Source organism: Passer domesticus, chromosome 6, assembly GCF_036417665.1.
Source record: "Passer domesticus isolate bPasDom1 chromosome 6, bPasDom1.hap1, whole genome shotgun sequence".
Lineage (NCBI taxonomy): Eukaryota > Metazoa > Chordata > Aves > Passeriformes > Passeridae > Passer > Passer domesticus.
Window position 1 is genome coordinate 56528876 of NC_087479.1, and position 16507 is coordinate 56545382.

A 16507-nucleotide genomic window follows, 5' to 3' on the forward strand; every position below is an offset into this window, starting at 1 on the left:
TTAGGGTTGGGACTAAACTAAATTAATTTCTTGTTGGGACTCGGATGTTTATTACTTCTCATTTATATTACAGTCTCACAAACCCTGAGTTCTACAGCACTTCACTCTAACACAATAAAAATGGAGCTGTATCCCTCTCTCTCTCTCTCTCTCTATGAGGTCTTTTAAGGATAAACTGTCCAATTAAGAAATGACTCTTAAATTATTTTTACTTTTAACCCAATAACTAACTACTCATCTACAATCTGGAGTTTTTAATCTAATTACACAAAACCACTGAAACCCATGGAGAAGGTGAAGGACCAGCCTCCACCCTAAAATTTCTATCTTGTTTTGTAGGTATTACTATATTCTAAAACTTTAAACTAAGTTTTCCACTATGCAATATTACACTTCTATTTAAACCACACACTTATAATATCACTTTAATCATTCAGTTTTGGAAGTCTTTTCTATAGTCTTAGGTCAAGTGCAGTGTTCTCTTAGGGGTCAGTGCCTGCCAGCACAGAGAGTCTGAAATTCTCAGTACCCAGGGTCCCAACAGGCTACCAAATATGTAAGAGACATTTCTCCACACCTGTCTGTAGCTACAATCAAAGAAATTCATGGCTTGTAGAATTAGGTATGGAATCTTTAGGCTTTTATCTAGGGCACAGAAAACAAAAGAGAGCAGATATGCGTGAGGCACTGTAAAAATAGAATTTATTTAAAAATTAAGGAAACAAATGTAATTACAGAATTATTGATATGTAATCATGTGACTTTAAGGAAAAATTCCCTCTGCACAGAGGCATTCATGTTCCAGGAGAGGGATGCTGAATAAGCACTAGAACTGGAAGATAAATAAAAAGTCAGGAAGTTTTTTATTAAAAATTTTTAAATAAAAAAATCAGGAACAAAATCCACCATAAGGTAACAAATGTCATACCTGTAAATACTGTATTTATAATACCTGACTTTCTAACATCACTATATTAAGCAGCATGAAGGTCTTTGAAAAACTCCAGTGGTCATTTGTAGTATAATTGCTCAAAATGATGAGAGCTGTAAGAGGAAAGAATAAGCCTGCAACAATGTAATGTACAGATGGCTTATTTTTTTTTCTCTCTACAAAGTCTAGACAGGTTGCCCTAAAGCTGCCAAAAGCCTGTCATAGCCTATCAGTATTGATAATTTTTTTACCAGATAGATGGCTCTACATTGTGGTCCTGTGACCTAAGGTGTGTCTTTCTCCAGCTATGAAACATCTCTCTAAATGGCTGCAGGTTATAAAGTGAGATTATTTTAATAATCTCAAATTCCATTTAAAGATACTTTTCTAATGTCCACGTTTACTAAGCTTGAGGGGATATACTTTGTGTCACTTGCATTTAATTAGCACATGCCACACCAGAGTTGTCAAACACACAAGTTACAGTATTTGGCATTTAGCCATACTTCAGGAAGGTGAATTCTGCTAACTGGTATTTTGTAGAATTATATTTAGCAAATCACTGTTTTGTACCTCTCTTGAGGTTATCTTTTTCAGCTTTAAAAAGATGATAAATTCAGTTATATTGACAAGTGAAGAGAGCTCTTAGCAGTCAGGTTAAATTGCATGCCTAACAAAAATAAAAGTAGCTAATTAAAGTAGCTGAAACTGCTTCAAGGCTTACAATGTGCAAGTACAGACCTGCTTTTCACCAGAGAACTTTAACTTTTAATAACTGACCTCAGCTACCAACAAAACCCCTCCTACTGATAATCTTTAAAACATTTAGCAGTCAGTGACCTTGTCAAAACTGGGGCTTTTAAAGGTAAGCAAGAATAGGTTCTTACAGGGTGCCCAGGACACCTCCAGTGAGGGTGCTGTAGCTCACTATGCAGAACGTGTTATAGAAACAAAGCTTACCTTTAAAAACAAAGTAACAATTTTAAATTGTTAAAAAAACCCACAAAAATTTATCATTATATATTATATTGTATATTAATATAGTATTAATGAATCATATAGTAGGATGCAATATTAATTATATATGCAAATATATTAATAGATATTATACATAATTATTATTATAATACAAATAATTAAAAACCAAAATATCTTCCTGGGCTAGGAAAACACACGTGAAACAGCTTGAAGTACATTGGAAGGGAGAGGGGAAGGAGTGTGCTTGTTTTACTTGTTTGCTTTGAGAAGGGGGACTCTCCTGAGAAGCTGATTTTCTGCAGCAGGCTCAGATAAAACCACAAATGTGGGCTCACATCCATACTGAACAAGCTGCTTTGATGGGGTTCCACATCAGAACACTACTGTAAGATTTCTTTTAAACTAAAGCACTAGTTAAAATCCTAATTCTTGTTAGATGAACAAACCTCAGGGAAGTCTCAAGCTGCTCTGGTAGGTAGGATCTTCCATGAGAATACCATGTGCTTCAACTCTCTAATTTTCATATAATTAAAACTGTCAAAAGAATATACTATAGAATTAAGCTCAACTGAAAATCACAATGCTCTTTATTATGAATTGAGTTCAGAAACTTGCACACTTCTATTTCAAACAATATTTTACAGTCTTATCAAGTAACCTGTGCCATTACTACATCTTCAGAACACAACAGTTCAAATAAATATTTTAATACCCTGAATCTACTATTATTTGGTTAAATTAACCAAGATAATGAGTCAAATAATGAAGACGAGCATTTAATTTGCAAAGGGAGCTAAGCTAAAAGTAATTCAATTTATTCTCACCTTAGAGAATGTTGAAGGAAGGAGAAGAATTTAACCTTTTTGTAACACTTGGAGTACAACACAGAAAGATCTTCCTAGGAGGTTTATCACTGACAGCTTCAATCCTGATAATATTAAGCTTGTCTAGACTAATCTCATGACAGAATTTCTTGGTGTGCTGACAGGATAGTCCAACAATGCCATTCCAATGTTACCTGCACCAACTTTAAAAAACAATCTCCAAATTTTTAGACTAATGAGTCATGAATAAATATAGTTCCTGCTTTAAGACTTTTTGTATATAATTATATGTTTCGAAATAACATATGGTAAGACTCATTTGGGAAAAAAATTCATTTCCAGATGTAAAAGAGACATTCTCAGGCTAAGTTTCAGATCAGATCACAAATACACAACTAACACACAAAGTAAGCAAATTCAAACCTACCACTATGTGTGGCCAGATATACACTCAGAGGGAACAAAGTTCAGGCAAAAATCCTTTCAGGAAAAATCTTCCATTGAGCCATCAGCATCCACATGACTGCTTTTCACATCCACAACCCCTTGTGGTGAAATATTGCACCACTTCTTCCATTTAATGACAATCCTCCTGCTGGTGGATTCATGGATGCCACCCAGCCCGTCTACCGCAAGGGACAGTGAACATTGTCACGGGAAGACAAAATTAATCCAGCCTCACAAGCTCTGATTTATGTAAAATAGAACAGGTTCTAACTATCTTTTTCTTCTTCCTTTACCACAGCACGATTGCAGCTCTTCAAAACTGAAAAACTCTTTCAAACTGAAAACTGTTGGCATTAGGTAACGTCAGTTATTTTTTCTGGCAAGCAACTTTTCAAATGACCTAATCTGCACCACACCATACACTAATTTATATACTTTATGTAAAAATCAACATTTTCTAAGACTCAGTGGCACATCAGTAACTGTCTCTAATGGATAAAATGCAGAAATAAAGACTAGCCTTGAAATAACAACATGACATAGTGAGAGCAGTTATCTTCCTCAATGGCAAACAGAAAATTTTCTTCAGTCTCTAGGGCAGGTTACATGAACCCTACACCAACAGAAAGTAACATGCTATAATTCTAATGGTGGCTAGAAGAGACTTCAAATAAGTTTTCCCCAAATCCCACTGTTTGGATCTTTAGTGTCAAGACCAATTTTTGAATTGTAAAATTCAAAATACATAACCAAAACTCTAGATACAAATTCAATTTCCCAAGCAATGGTTGTCTTCACAGGGAAAGCAAACATAGATAAAATATCCAGACCACAATGCTGTCATCCCTTTTAGAAAATGAATGAAAATTACTGATTAAATCGATCTCAAGGCTGAAAAGCCACACTCTGAAGAGCTTCTATCACTAGAGACAAGCAGGCTCTTAAAACACTCTATAGGCACAACTCCTTTGAAAGCACCCAAATCACCTAGGCATGTGCCAGTCTGCTTTGTCCCTAGGCAAGGCTGAAATCTAGTCACTGCTCTCAATGATGAGATTCAAGTGCTCCTTCAAGGTGGAGATTAATACAAGAATTCTTCATTTTTCTGCTGGTTTTGTGTCAACTCAGTCAAACAGGAAGGAAAGCTGGACAGCTCAGCTGCAATGGAGATGGTCCCAGAGAGCTGCACTGTGGTCTGGAAAGGGAATTCTGGTGTAATTGATTTAATCATCTCAGTGTGCCTCATCCACCCCCTGACAGAAAGCAGGTTTCCATCACCTTGCTCTCAGCTGATTCTGGCAACCAAAAGATTCAGAGGTTCTGCATTGCACGTCTTCCTCAGAGAGCCAAATTAAAAAAAAACCCTTTGTGATGATGCATAGCTTGAATCTAACAGCAGTTTACAAAATCTTAACCAATGTGTGCACTCTGCTACCAAGTCCTGAAATGTGCTAAATGTCCTATTTGCAAACACATTTCTGGGGTATTTTTTGTGGGTGCTCAAGTCTGTCTAAAATTCAGATTTTGATTCACCTCCAGTAATTATTGAGATAGACAATAGTCCATTCTGAAGGCTACACAAAGTGAAGGAACCTGAGAGTAATACTTTCCTAGAGTCTGACTTCAAAAAGCAGTGAAAAGAGAGGCTGTTTAATGAATAAAATAAAGAGTGAAACGCTTCAGAATATGGCTTTAAGAATCTATATATTCTATACTAACCAATAAGAAGAAGGGTTCCAACAGCTACGCCTCCACCTGGAAACAAAACAAAATGAAGAATAAAGTAAGATACACTTTAATACTATGTTAGAGAACAATTAACTTTTCTTAGTTTATAAGTCAAAGGAAGGTGATAACGGGGAATTTAAAAATATAAAAGTGAACAACATTTTAATTACCTTTGCAATACTTACTACAATTCTCTATTATGAAATAATTATACATTACATGTAATTATATACTGCACATTACAATTACTTTCACAATATACTGTACTATCATCATTGTGGTAAAAAGATCCTGCAGCGCTCTATGCAACTTCTCTGAAGCACTACAGTGGTGAGGTATGGTCTGAGCCAGCAGATTTTTACTGGGATGACTCATGTGAGTAAACATTCTCCAAATTCAACTAATATTAGCTATCAAGTGATATTCCTTTGTAACAAGAAGGATATAAACTAAGTGACCAACTGAGATTTTAGTAGATTTTAGCAAATTTCCACTCAAGTCTTCCAGGCAAAATCGTGGCTCCACCTTTTTCTTACTTTCTTGGTTTTTGTCTTACTGCTGAAAACTGACATGGCAGCAAGATTTTCACTCATTGAAACCTGGACTGAGGGATCATAAATGTCACAACACACACTATGAAAAAACATACACTACTGAAGAGACTAAAGTCCTTTATAGCAGGTCTTGGACATAACAACTCCATGAATTCCTTTACAAGGCCAGTGAAAGAAGAACTCAGATTTTATTTTTGGGAAAGAGTACACTGGTTTATAACCTGAATTCCAAGAGTACTATAGTGGAATAACCTGAAATCAGACTATTTTGTTTAACATTTATGGAAGTCTGTGACAAGAAAGCTAAAAATCTCTGAAGTGTTCAGATGGCCACAGGTAACGAGCATACTGATGTGTTTTGCATGGAAACTGCAGGATGTTGTCTGCAACTGACCTTTTAAATCAGGACACCTTTTAAAGCTGGACACCTCAGCAGCAATGGAGATGGTCCCAGAGAGCTGCACTGTGGTCTGGAAAGGGAATTCTGGTGTAACCTTGCTTTAAAAGGTGTCCTGATCTAAAAACAACTTAGGAGCAAACTAATTGATGAATCCCATCAGCACAGTATGCAAAGCTCTAGAAGTCAATTCTGGACAGCACAGATGGACTCCAGTGAACAGGATCTTTCATTTTATACATTTGTAAGACCTCAATAAACTCCACTAGAAGTTGATTCCAATATGAGTTGGATCAACTTCTTAATCTTCAGCTTTGCTAGTGGGACTACAAATGCCTGCCTGTCTGTAATGTTTATATACCCAAAAGGAAGAAAAAAAAGAAAATTGCTTTCCCATAGGCCAAAAAATCCTACATTGTTGCATAATAGCACCTGAATTAAAATCAGAACAGGACCACTTTGCCATCAAGCACCACAATTTGAGCAATACTGGGCAGTGAAAGTGCTTAATCTGCTACTGATTTCATAGTTATAGAGAAGCAGATGTTTCAAGGTAAACTGAATCAAGATGTACAAATGCTTCAGTATCTACAGCAAGCTGATCCGGTAATTAAGCATTTTCTAGATATTAAAAAAACAAACAAACAAACAAAAAACCAAATTTAACTGCTGTTTATCAGAAAGTTAGAATCACTCATGAAATCCCCATGTCCTAAGCCAATGATTTTTGTTCCATTTATTTGTTCAGGAGATAAATGCAAATGAAGCCAAAAGATGTACCACAGGGGAAAGCAAAAAGAAAAGACCAAAATCTGAAATCATACTGATGTTTGGCACAAAGTATGCTTCCAATATTGACTGCATTTAATTGTTCAGGCAGCCAGAACACTCGGGTTCCTAACAACAGTTGTTTAAAAGGAGCACATGCTCTATACAGCCCATTGGAAAGAAAAGCCCCAAATGTTGAGATTTTACCAAATCCTAGGCTGACACAGAAAATATGATTAAAGCAGCCATAAGTAATGTATTAGCTCATGGCAATAAGGACTTTAAAACCTTGGTTAGAAAAAAGTTCACTGGTAGCCACGACAGAAGTAGTGTCTCTTCTGCTTTTACAGTGAATTTATTTGCCAAACAGTGCAGCCAAAATTCTCTCAAGCTGCATTTTCAGATCATCAGTGGTACTTTTCTACCAGCCAGAGCTGTAACATAGGTGCACATACCCTGGCTGCTAAAGGCAAACTCAGGTCAGAGCATTGTTGTTACTTTATCACAGAGTGGTTTGAACAAGTGTCTTCTGTTAGAGAGAAAGCAAAACTATTGCAGTTACCATGGTTACATCTTCATATTGCAATGAGCAACAATACTAGTAAATTAAACAAAAGGCAACAGGAAAAGATAGCAGCAATGCTGATGGATTCAAAAGGAAGAGGCAAAATCTGTAAGTTTCCCAAGAAAGCTGCTATGAACTTGTCATTCTTCCCAATCTCACTATTTTCATTTATCTTTGCCAGTATCTAAGGCAGTAGAATTTATAAAGACCTAAGCAAAACTTGTAACTTTCCATATTGCTACTTACAAGAGAGATTCAAGATCTTATGGAGAGAAACACAACAAACTTTGCAAGCTGAGAAGTGCCCAGATTGTTTCCAAAGCACATCCCTGACCTTTTTTCCAGCAGCCTGAAACAATACATCCAATAGCAGGCATGTGATGGTTATATTACACAATAGTTGCAGCTTATTGCAGAGAATTGTCCTGGCACACATCAGGCATATATGGCCCACAAACCCTGAATGTAAACTTATAAAAATAAATATAAAATATTTATAACTATAAAATGTATGTATCTGTAATATAAATTTGAAAAATTATAAAATAAAGTCTGGAAGTGCAGAGTGCCCTGATACTAACACTGCATTTGAAATCCAGCACTTATCTACCACTTCTCTTCCAAAGGAAATTCACTCCTTTAGAGTGAGCCACATCAATGCAACAATCAGCTGGCAGCATGAAAGAAACTCCTCCTTGGATTCTTTGCCTTTTCCTCTCTTCAGAAGGTCCTCATTAGACCTGTGTGGGATAACATCATGCTTTCCCTCACTCACAGGCTGCAGTTTCATGTCTGGCAAATAACTGTGTATCTGGGTTACAGATTTTCAACACAGCAAAGTTAAACTCAGACCCAAGCCAGAGATCTACAAGACCGCCTAGTGACTGTTACAAAGTATGTCTATGAAAACACCAGACTTCAAAGAGTTTGTACTAACTTCTATTGGGAATTTATACAAAAAAAAAAAAGATTGCCCTCAGTCCCTGATGACAATAAAAATTAAATTTTTTTACAATCAATTATTTGACTGCTAGTGGGCAAGACAAAAGAAGAAAACCTCCCAATATTCTTTCAGAAAAACATAAACAGCATTCTGCAACACATTCATGAAGCATTTCCACACCCAGAAAAAGGGCCCAAAGCAGACCAAGTCAACACCTGCAGAGTCACCAGCACAGTGGACTGCACTGATGCCTCAGGTTTGGCTTTTCTATTTCTCACATTCTGTGCTGCTTTAGTGTGTGGGTCTGGGCTTCACACGAGGGCATGGTGAGCTCTGTGCACAGAGCAGGGAGACAAAACAATTCCTGCTCCAGCTGGGCACCAAGGACAAATGATCCCAATCTCAGCCCAAGAGCACAAACCCCGTGGGCTGCAGAGAGAAAAACAAGCAGGATGGGACTGCAGGGGCTGCAGCTGGAACTGGACACTGAACTGCAATGTGCACATGGAGCAGAGCTGAGCCCAGGGAGAGACCCCGGCAGCGTTCGTGCATTTTGGGACCATTTGGGTTCATCTTGGGTGCAGCCCTGGCTGGGCTCTGGTGCTGCCCAAGGTGCATCCATTGAGGAGATCCTTGGAATGAATCCCTGCTTTATTCTGTAGCTCTGTCCAGCCTCTGCTCTAGGGCAGCCTGCACAAGGCATCAGCACCATCAGAGGTCATCTGCATCACAGTCAGATGCTCCAAGGATGTTCCCCTTTACTGAGATCACATCTAGAATATGAGGCCCAGATGACTTTGAGCTCCTCCATTCAAGAAAACATAAACTGAAGTGAATCCAGGGAAGAGAATGAAAATGGGCAACTGATTCAAGAGAAGAGGCTGAAGGAAGTGGGCTTGCTCAGCTTGGAGAAGAGAGGAAAAGCTGAAGGCCCTGGAGTGGTACCCAAGAAGAGTCCACAACAACAGCTGAGCTCTTCACTGGTGCCTAGAATTTTAGGAGACTGCCACCGTGGGAGCTGTCTACATCTTCATGCAGTGCAAAATGCACTATTTCTAAAAGGGAATATGAACGGGAATATTCAACGCAAATCTGCTTTTAATGCAATTAAAAGGCTTCACAAATTACTCTCACTTAATGAAATATTTCTCTCTCAAGCAGGAAGGGCTTCCTCCACAATGATCCTAATCCCTGACAAAAGTGCAGACACACACACAATCATATACAAGCTGCAAAAAGTCCTTTGTACAAGGGATACAACTCTTATATGACCATTAATCATACAGAGCATCCCTAGAGAGAAAGCTGGCATATTCTGTGTACCCCAAGGATGAATGAATCAAGCTAAAATCAGGCTGTTCTCACCTAAAAGTCCCATGTATCTATATTACAGATGCACTGCAACTGTGAAGAGTTAGAGGATCACCCAGATAAACCACGCTGTTTACACCAGCAAATGCAGGAGTTCCCAACCCCAGGGAAAGTGCATAGGGATGATACAGCCGCAATCGCAACACTGAATCCACGGGACCACCTCACACCCCGACACTGAGACAGCAAAACCAGCGCCACACCAGAGCAATTTATCTAATTTATCACTTGAACCATGCAGCCGTGGCGAGCAAGGCGGAAAAGACAAATTGAGAGCCCCAACACATCCCAACCCCGGCCGCGGCACAGAGCCCGGCGTCAGTGCGGCACACAGGGCTGAGCAAGGGGAAATCCTGGTGGAACACAGGGCTGAGCAAGGGGAAACCCTGGTGGAACACAGGGCTGAGCAAGGGGAAACCCTGGTGGAACACAGGGCTGAGCAAGGGGAAACCCTGGTGGAACACAGGGCTGAGCAAGGGGAAACCCTGGTGGAACACAGGGCTGAGCAAGGGGAAACCCTGGTGGAACACAGGGCTGAGCAAGGGGAAACCCTGGTAGAACACACGGCTTTCCAAGGGGAAACCCTGGTAGAACACACGGATTTCCAAGGGGAAACCCTGGTAGAACACAACTTTCCAAGGGGAAACCCAGCAGCACACACGGCTTTCCAAGGGGAAACCTGACAGCACACACAGCTTTCCCAGCCGAAACCCAGCAGCACACACAGCTTTCAAAGGGGAAACCTAGCAGCACACAGCTTTCCCAGCCGAAACCCAGCAGCCCACACGGCTTTCCAAGGAAACCCAGCAGCCCACACGGCTTTCCAAGGAAACCCAGCAGCACACACAGCTTTCCAAGGAAACCCAGCAGCCCACACGGCTTCCCCAGCCGCAAGCCCGGCCGCGGCCATGCGCTGCTCCGAGCATTCCCGGACAGCTCCGCAGGGCCGCCCGCAGCGATGGCACACGGCTGCTCCGCGAGCTCCAGCCGGGATACACGGCCTGCCTCCCCCGGCCTCCTGCCCCTCCCGCCCTCGCCGCGACCCCCGGGACTGTGGGGAGGAAGGAGCAGCCTCGGGAGCAGCCGCGGGGTTGCGGGAGGGCAGCAAGGGCCTGGCAACGGGGAGGGCGGCGGGGGCGCAGCACCGGGTCCCAGTCCCGCTCCCACCAACCTAGCACACAGTCCAGGGAGGGCAGCCCGCTGGAGAGCAGCAGCTGCCCGTGGCGCACCGAGGGCCGAGTGCCCGGCAGCGCGGGCGGCCGCGGGCCGGCCCCGGGCCGGCGCTGGAAGCTGGTGCGGCCCCGCTCCCCGCCGGCCGCCGCCGCCGCCATGTCGGGGCCGGGCACGCCGGGCCGGCGCTCCGCCAATGGGGGAGCGGCTCGGGCGGCCGCCGCCCAATGGGAGCCCGCGTTGTTGGCACGCGCGGAGCGGCGGAGCGCTGTGGGCCCGGCGGCGAGCGGGGAGGTGAGAGCGGCGCCGCGGGGCACCGGGGCCTGCCCGGGGCTCAGGGGACACCGCGGCCCTGCCCGGGGCTCAGGGGGCCGGCAGCGGGCACGGAAGGGCTCGGGGAGCTCGTTACGGGCGCTGTGGAGCGGGCACCCGCTTGTCCCGCGGGGTGTCTGCACCGTGCGGCGGGCCGGGGCGGACGGGCTCGCCCGGAGCGGCATCAGCTCCTCCGGAATGAGCCTGCAAGGGAAAAGTGCTTGTAAAATCTATTTTCGTGGCTGCGTGCGACATATGTGACTGTACTTGGGGTCCCTGCTTGGTTGTGCAGAGCCACGGACCTGTAGCAGGTGTGTGGTTTAATGCCTTAACTCGGGAGCAAGGTCTTGTGTCAGCGTGGACCAAGACAAAGTGTGGGAGAAAAAGTTAAAAGACATTAAAATGCTTTGACGAGTTCTGCTACGTTTGCTCTGTTCTGGTGCTCTGAAAGCAAGGGAAGCCCCTGTCATATATAGAACAGCCACTACCACAAGTATTTTTATGTTAGTTTTTCGTCTGTTGGTGATTCAGAGGCATCCCAGATTGCTTGAAGACACTTGTACAAGCAGGATAGAAAAACGAAGCTTTGATACTATAACCCCTCACTCTCACTCTTTAGTTCCAGTGATTCGTGTTTACTGTTGTTCAAAGCCAACTTTCTGAACACCTGTGGTTCTTGAGTCTCTTTTTAATTGAGGGGAAAAAATCCTCGTGTTAAGTACGAGCAGCATGACAGAGCAGCAATATGTGGGCAGTCCTGAACCTCAGAGCTTCCCTTCCTATCCAGTTCAAATTCAGGAGCGTGAAACTTCAGCATGATGTCTCCCTAGCTGGGGAAAGGATGATTTTTTTTGCTGCTGGCCAAGCTTCCACACATGCTAAGCAGTAGACAAGTCAAGATCTTTTATCAGGAGGTAATCTTAATGGCTTGTATTTTCTGCTAAACTCTGAAATATTGAATAATACTTAAGTATAGGTTATTGTTTAATGAAAGTTAGAAGTATCTGCGTGGAGAGGAGAAAATCAAAGGAGTCTGGAAACCGTGGCAAGAAATACACATAGATGTTTAATTTCACTTCTGTAATATGTGACCAATGAGGTGTGAATATCTGTAACAGGAAAGGCCAACAAAATAAAGACCCAAAGCATAATTCACAATTCTTTTCCAAGGGTTTGGGCCTCTGTTTCTGTCAGTGGGATCCTGTGGTGTGAATTCTGTCTGACTGAGGAGGAGCCTGAAACCTAGGGAGAGTTCTCCACTTTTAAAATTCACAGTTACTCTGCCTTTTCTTCCTGTGCTGTGCTCCTGGAGCCCAAATCCCTGAAGGTCTGAGGGATGTGGGTGCTTGCAGGTGTGTGTGACACAACAACTGCAGGATAACTGTTGAGAACTTGGTTACAGAAGCTGGTGACCCAGTGCTGTGGATATCTCTGATAAGTCACTGCTTGCCTGTCAGAAGGAGAATCCAGTGATAAACTGTATGTACTCAATCTCTGGGATGGTTTTTTTCCCATTCCAAGCAGTACATTTTCTTTTCTTACTTCATTAACACAAAGTATTTCCTTTATTGTTTTTTTTAAAATTAAAATACGCTATTGTAGGTTGTCTTAATTTCCCAGCACAGGTGTAAGCATACATCCAGGGCTGAGCCCTCTCTTTTGTTCTTTCAGTACTATTTGTCTGACAGGTAAGAGGTTTTTTTATACTTTTTTAACCTCGTTTTCCTACAGGCCAATTAAAATTGGAGGCTAAATAATTATTTTCCTTTTTTTTTTTCTTTTTTCTCTTTCCTATTGGAAAGAGAACACACATAATGAAAGTATTTTGCAAATGGCAGCCCTTGTGCCATGCCCCTAACCATTTGTAGTGTTTCTTGGGTAACCTGCACATTTCCTGGCAGTCTCAGTGGGTCAGGGTTGCAAAAGAGGAAAAAATGGATTTTTATATAAAGTAATATTTTTGTTGTAAATTTTTTTTGTAGACTTCTTTCCCAATAAAAAGAAATGGTGTCTTACATTGTAACAGCACGAGAGACTGTTTCACGTATAACAAAATAATGAAGTGGATACAATTTTTTCAGTATGAGAACTGAACTTTTAAAGTATATCACTAGTTCTGTTGTGGTGTTCGTTTTTCCCCAGTTTAATCTGCTGGGTGCAGTTAAAATCCTACTGATTTAGGTAATGAGTGGAAATAAGCTATTTTTCAATAGGTGGGGGATTTTTCAGATGTGAACATTTTAATATAACAAAGCTTTCCAACTGCATATGTGCTTATGGAAATGCTGCTTACAACATCTGACTTTACCTGTATAGCAGACAAATTTCAGAAAAGGAACTAATTTAATGGAGGTTTAATTTCGTATTTATTTTTAAATCAATGATGTTTCATTTTCAGGAATAACAATATTTTTTTCATCCTTTTTGAATGATACTGAAGGTTTGCTTCTATTCACATGTCCAGTTTTGAAAAGGTGAAGTTTCAGTCATTGTAGAAGATCCCATTAGGATCTGCTGTCTGGCAGAAAGCAAGACCACAGGAATTGCAGCTCTAAACATCACATTATGAGGTAGAGAAGTCCTACTGTTCCTGCTCTAGGTGTGGAATGGAAATGCAGAGGAACTAAGGAACACTGAAATGATTCCCAGTGCTCAGGAATTGTCTTGGGAAGATATTTCTTGTCAGCTGAGCTATGGACAATTCGCAATGGACAGGGGTCCTACTCAGCTCATTGGAGAATGGAGAAGTTTAAACATCTTTGGTCTATTTTGGGATGTCTCAAACTGTAGAATATGAGCTTTGCTTCCTCTCAGCTCACACGTTGTCACATAGACCTGGTCAAATGGGGATGCCAGTTTTAACTGCAAATCCGAGCTGTGCTGTGGAGAAATCAAGCTCTCTCTTTTCCTCTTCTTGCAAACTTGGTTTCCAATTTAGCTGCTTGTCTGGGCAAAATGCAGATTCTAAGTTGGGTTAAGAGGATTTTGGGTGAAAATTCCTGGGGGAGAAAAAAATGGAGGGAATACAATGGTAAGCGAGAGAGCAGTCAGAACATTTGGGAAAAGGTTATGGTTGGAATTTGATCTGGCAGAACATTGGACATTTCTCTTCCAAAACTGTAGCCTCTAGACTTGGGGGAAATCCTGGTGTCCCCAAAAGTGTGCTTTGGATATTTGTGGTTGATAATGATGCCTCAGGGTTTGGCTTTTCTATTTCTCACATTCTGTGCTGCTTTAGTGTGTGGGTCTGGGCTTCACATGAGGGCATGGTGAGCTCTGTGCACAGAGCAGGGAGACAAAACAATTCCTGCTCCAGCTGGGCACCAAGGACAAATGATCCCAATCTCAGCCCAAGAGCACAAACCCCGTGGGCTGCAGAGAGAAAAACAAGCAGGATGGGACTGCAGGGGCTGCAGCTGGAACTGGACACTGAACTGCAATGTGCACATGGAGCAGAGCTGAGCCCAGGGAGAGACCCCGGCAGCGCTCGTGCATTTTGGGGCCATTTGGGTTCATCTTGGGTGCAGCCCTGGCTGGGCTCTGGTGCTGCCCAAGGTGGATCCATGGAGGAGATCCTTGGAATGAATCCCTGCTTTATTCTGTAGCTCTGTCCAGCCTCTGCTCTAGGTCAGCCTTCAGCTTCTGGTGACCATGAAGGGACAGAAGGCATCAATAAGAGGAAGCACAGTTGATGTGGCCTCTCTTTACCACGTGGTTTGTCCTTGTGGGCTTGCAGGGCAAGTTAACACAAGCAGCATTGTGTGGACAGTGTTATGGATGGATGTGTTCTGTTGTGTTTGTTGTAAATTAATGGTTTTTCTAGGTTTTAATTGTGCTGCAGAAGATTCATGTATGCTCTTGTCTTTGAAGAAAATGCTGTTCATTTTGGAATAAAATGCCAGCCCATTTAATTTCAAACCTGTATGTCTGCCCATATATCTGCTTTCATTGATATTTTCCTGTGTGGGATAGAGAATCAGAAAACCACATTTGATCTTCAAGTACAGTTGATAATACTCTTCAAAAGCTGTAGCCTACAAATTTGAGGAAAATCCTGGTATCTGCAGAATAGCAGCCCTTGAGGTGTGCTTTGGATAACTGTGGTTGGGCAGAGGAAGCACAATTGTAGTGGCCTCTCTTTACCATGTGGTTTGTCCTTCTGGGCTTGCAGGGCGAGTTAACACCAGCGGCATGGTGTGGGCAGTGTTCCTCAGCAACAGGGTGTTACTCATGGATGTGTTCTGTTGTCTTTGCTTCCAAATCAGTGGTTTTGCTGCATTTTAATTGTGCTGCAGACGATTAATGTATGCTCTTGTCTTTGAACAAAATGCTGTTCATTTTGGAATAAAACAAGAGGCTATTTTATTTCAAATTTATTTCATTTATGTATGTCCGCCAGACCAGTTTTCAGTGATTTTTTCCTGTAGGATTTTTTCCTGTAAGTTTTACATGTGGGCTAGAGAACCAGAAAACCACATCCCAGTAGCAGTTCTAATTCATAATCTTATTAGTGTTTGCTGTTCCATCTCCAGGCTGCTTCTCTCATCAGTTGTGGAATGTGCTGGTATTCGACTGTACTGATTAAAGTTTCATAGGCACCAAATCAGATTAGCCACCGAGTCACCTGAGCAGGCTGGGCTTGCAGTCATGTGGCCCACGCCTGCTGAGCTCCTGCTGGCGGCTGAAACAAGGTAGTTTGCTTTGGAGATGTTCTTAAGTATCTAACAGCATGGGTCGTGGATTATGGCTGCAAAGAAGATGGCTTCATTTTCCTGATCTTTGAACTAGCTAGAATGGGCTAAGTTTGAAAGTGCAGGATCTTCAGGCCATGAGCCAACAACTGGAAAGAATGTTTAATCCTGGAAGCTCTGACACCAAAAGACCTGTTTTTTTCAGTGTGAAAAAGCTTAAAGTCTGCTTATTGAGTCAGTCTGTGGCAAATGAAAGAAGTATTTGGATTGTTTAGGACTTGCCAGTTGTATATTATATTAAACATAATATCTTATTCAGAAAGCCTCTGGATGATACCTAAATTCATCCCTGTGGGTATCCTGAGCAACAGGAAAGAAATTTAAGCTTGTCTCAAATTTAAACAGCTCTTTCAAAATAGAAATAAAGAGACATGAGTTAAAGTAGTATGTGCTGAAGACAAGAAATTATTTTAAAAGTTACTTTATGTTTCTGTAATTTCAGAACTGTACAGTATAATATTACTGAAACCTGTAGAACAATAATCTTGAAAGTGAATTGTGAGTTTAATTTAGTGTCTTAATAAGAATCATACAGATTAGTATGTATTTAACAGAGATTATTTTCTTTGTATTTCTCATACTTCCTGGTGAGACCCACAAACATGGAAGGAACCTCAGGTTCCCAGTGCACTGGCCAATGATGTTTTCTGGTTCTTGTCTCCCACAGATATTCCAGACAGGAATGCCAGCTTGATTTTTCATCTCCCACTGGCTTTCACAGCACTCTGGCCATCCACAGAGTGGGGCATGGACCAGTGTGTGCTGCAG

At 41.9% G+C, this 16507-nt stretch overlaps 2 protein-coding genes and 1 long non-coding RNA gene across 6 annotated transcripts in view; 1 reads left to right on the forward strand and 2 right to left on the reverse strand.

Annotated features, from left to right (window-relative positions):
• Positions 1–10868, reverse strand: part of ELP4 (elongator acetyltransferase complex subunit 4) — a 135343-nt gene extending 124475 nt beyond the window's left edge. The window contains exons 1-2 of one of the 3 annotated variants that reach the window (XM_064426005.1): positions 10678–10868; positions 4900–4935 (exon numbers count right to left, since the gene is read on the reverse strand). In XM_064426005.1, coding sequence (XP_064282075.1) covers positions 4900–4935; positions 10678–10837 — 196 coding nt within the window. In that variant the 5' untranslated portion in view covers positions 10838–10868. Of the gene's footprint in view, positions 1–4899; positions 4936–7438; positions 7644–10677 lie in introns of those variants that run through there. The other 2 variants (XM_064426004.1, XM_064426003.1) reach the window with 2 other exon arrangements.
• LOC135303829 (uncharacterized) lies at positions 686–4892 on the reverse strand. The gene is made up of 2 exons (XR_010365216.1): positions 929–4892; positions 686–832 (listed from the first exon to the last, which is right to left on the reverse strand). It is a non-coding gene; the product is annotated as an uncharacterized LOC135303829 (long non-coding RNA).
• Positions 10869–10891: 23 nt separating the features above from the next.
• Positions 10892–16507, forward strand: part of IMMP1L (inner mitochondrial membrane peptidase subunit 1) — a 32017-nt gene continuing 26401 nt past the window's right edge. The window contains exon 1 of one of the 2 annotated variants that reach the window (XM_064426008.1): positions 10892–10970. The gene's annotated coding sequence lies outside the window, so the exon portion shown is untranslated. Of the gene's footprint in view, positions 10971–11062; positions 11300–16507 lie in introns of those variants that run through there. The other variant, XM_064426009.1, reaches the window with a different exon arrangement.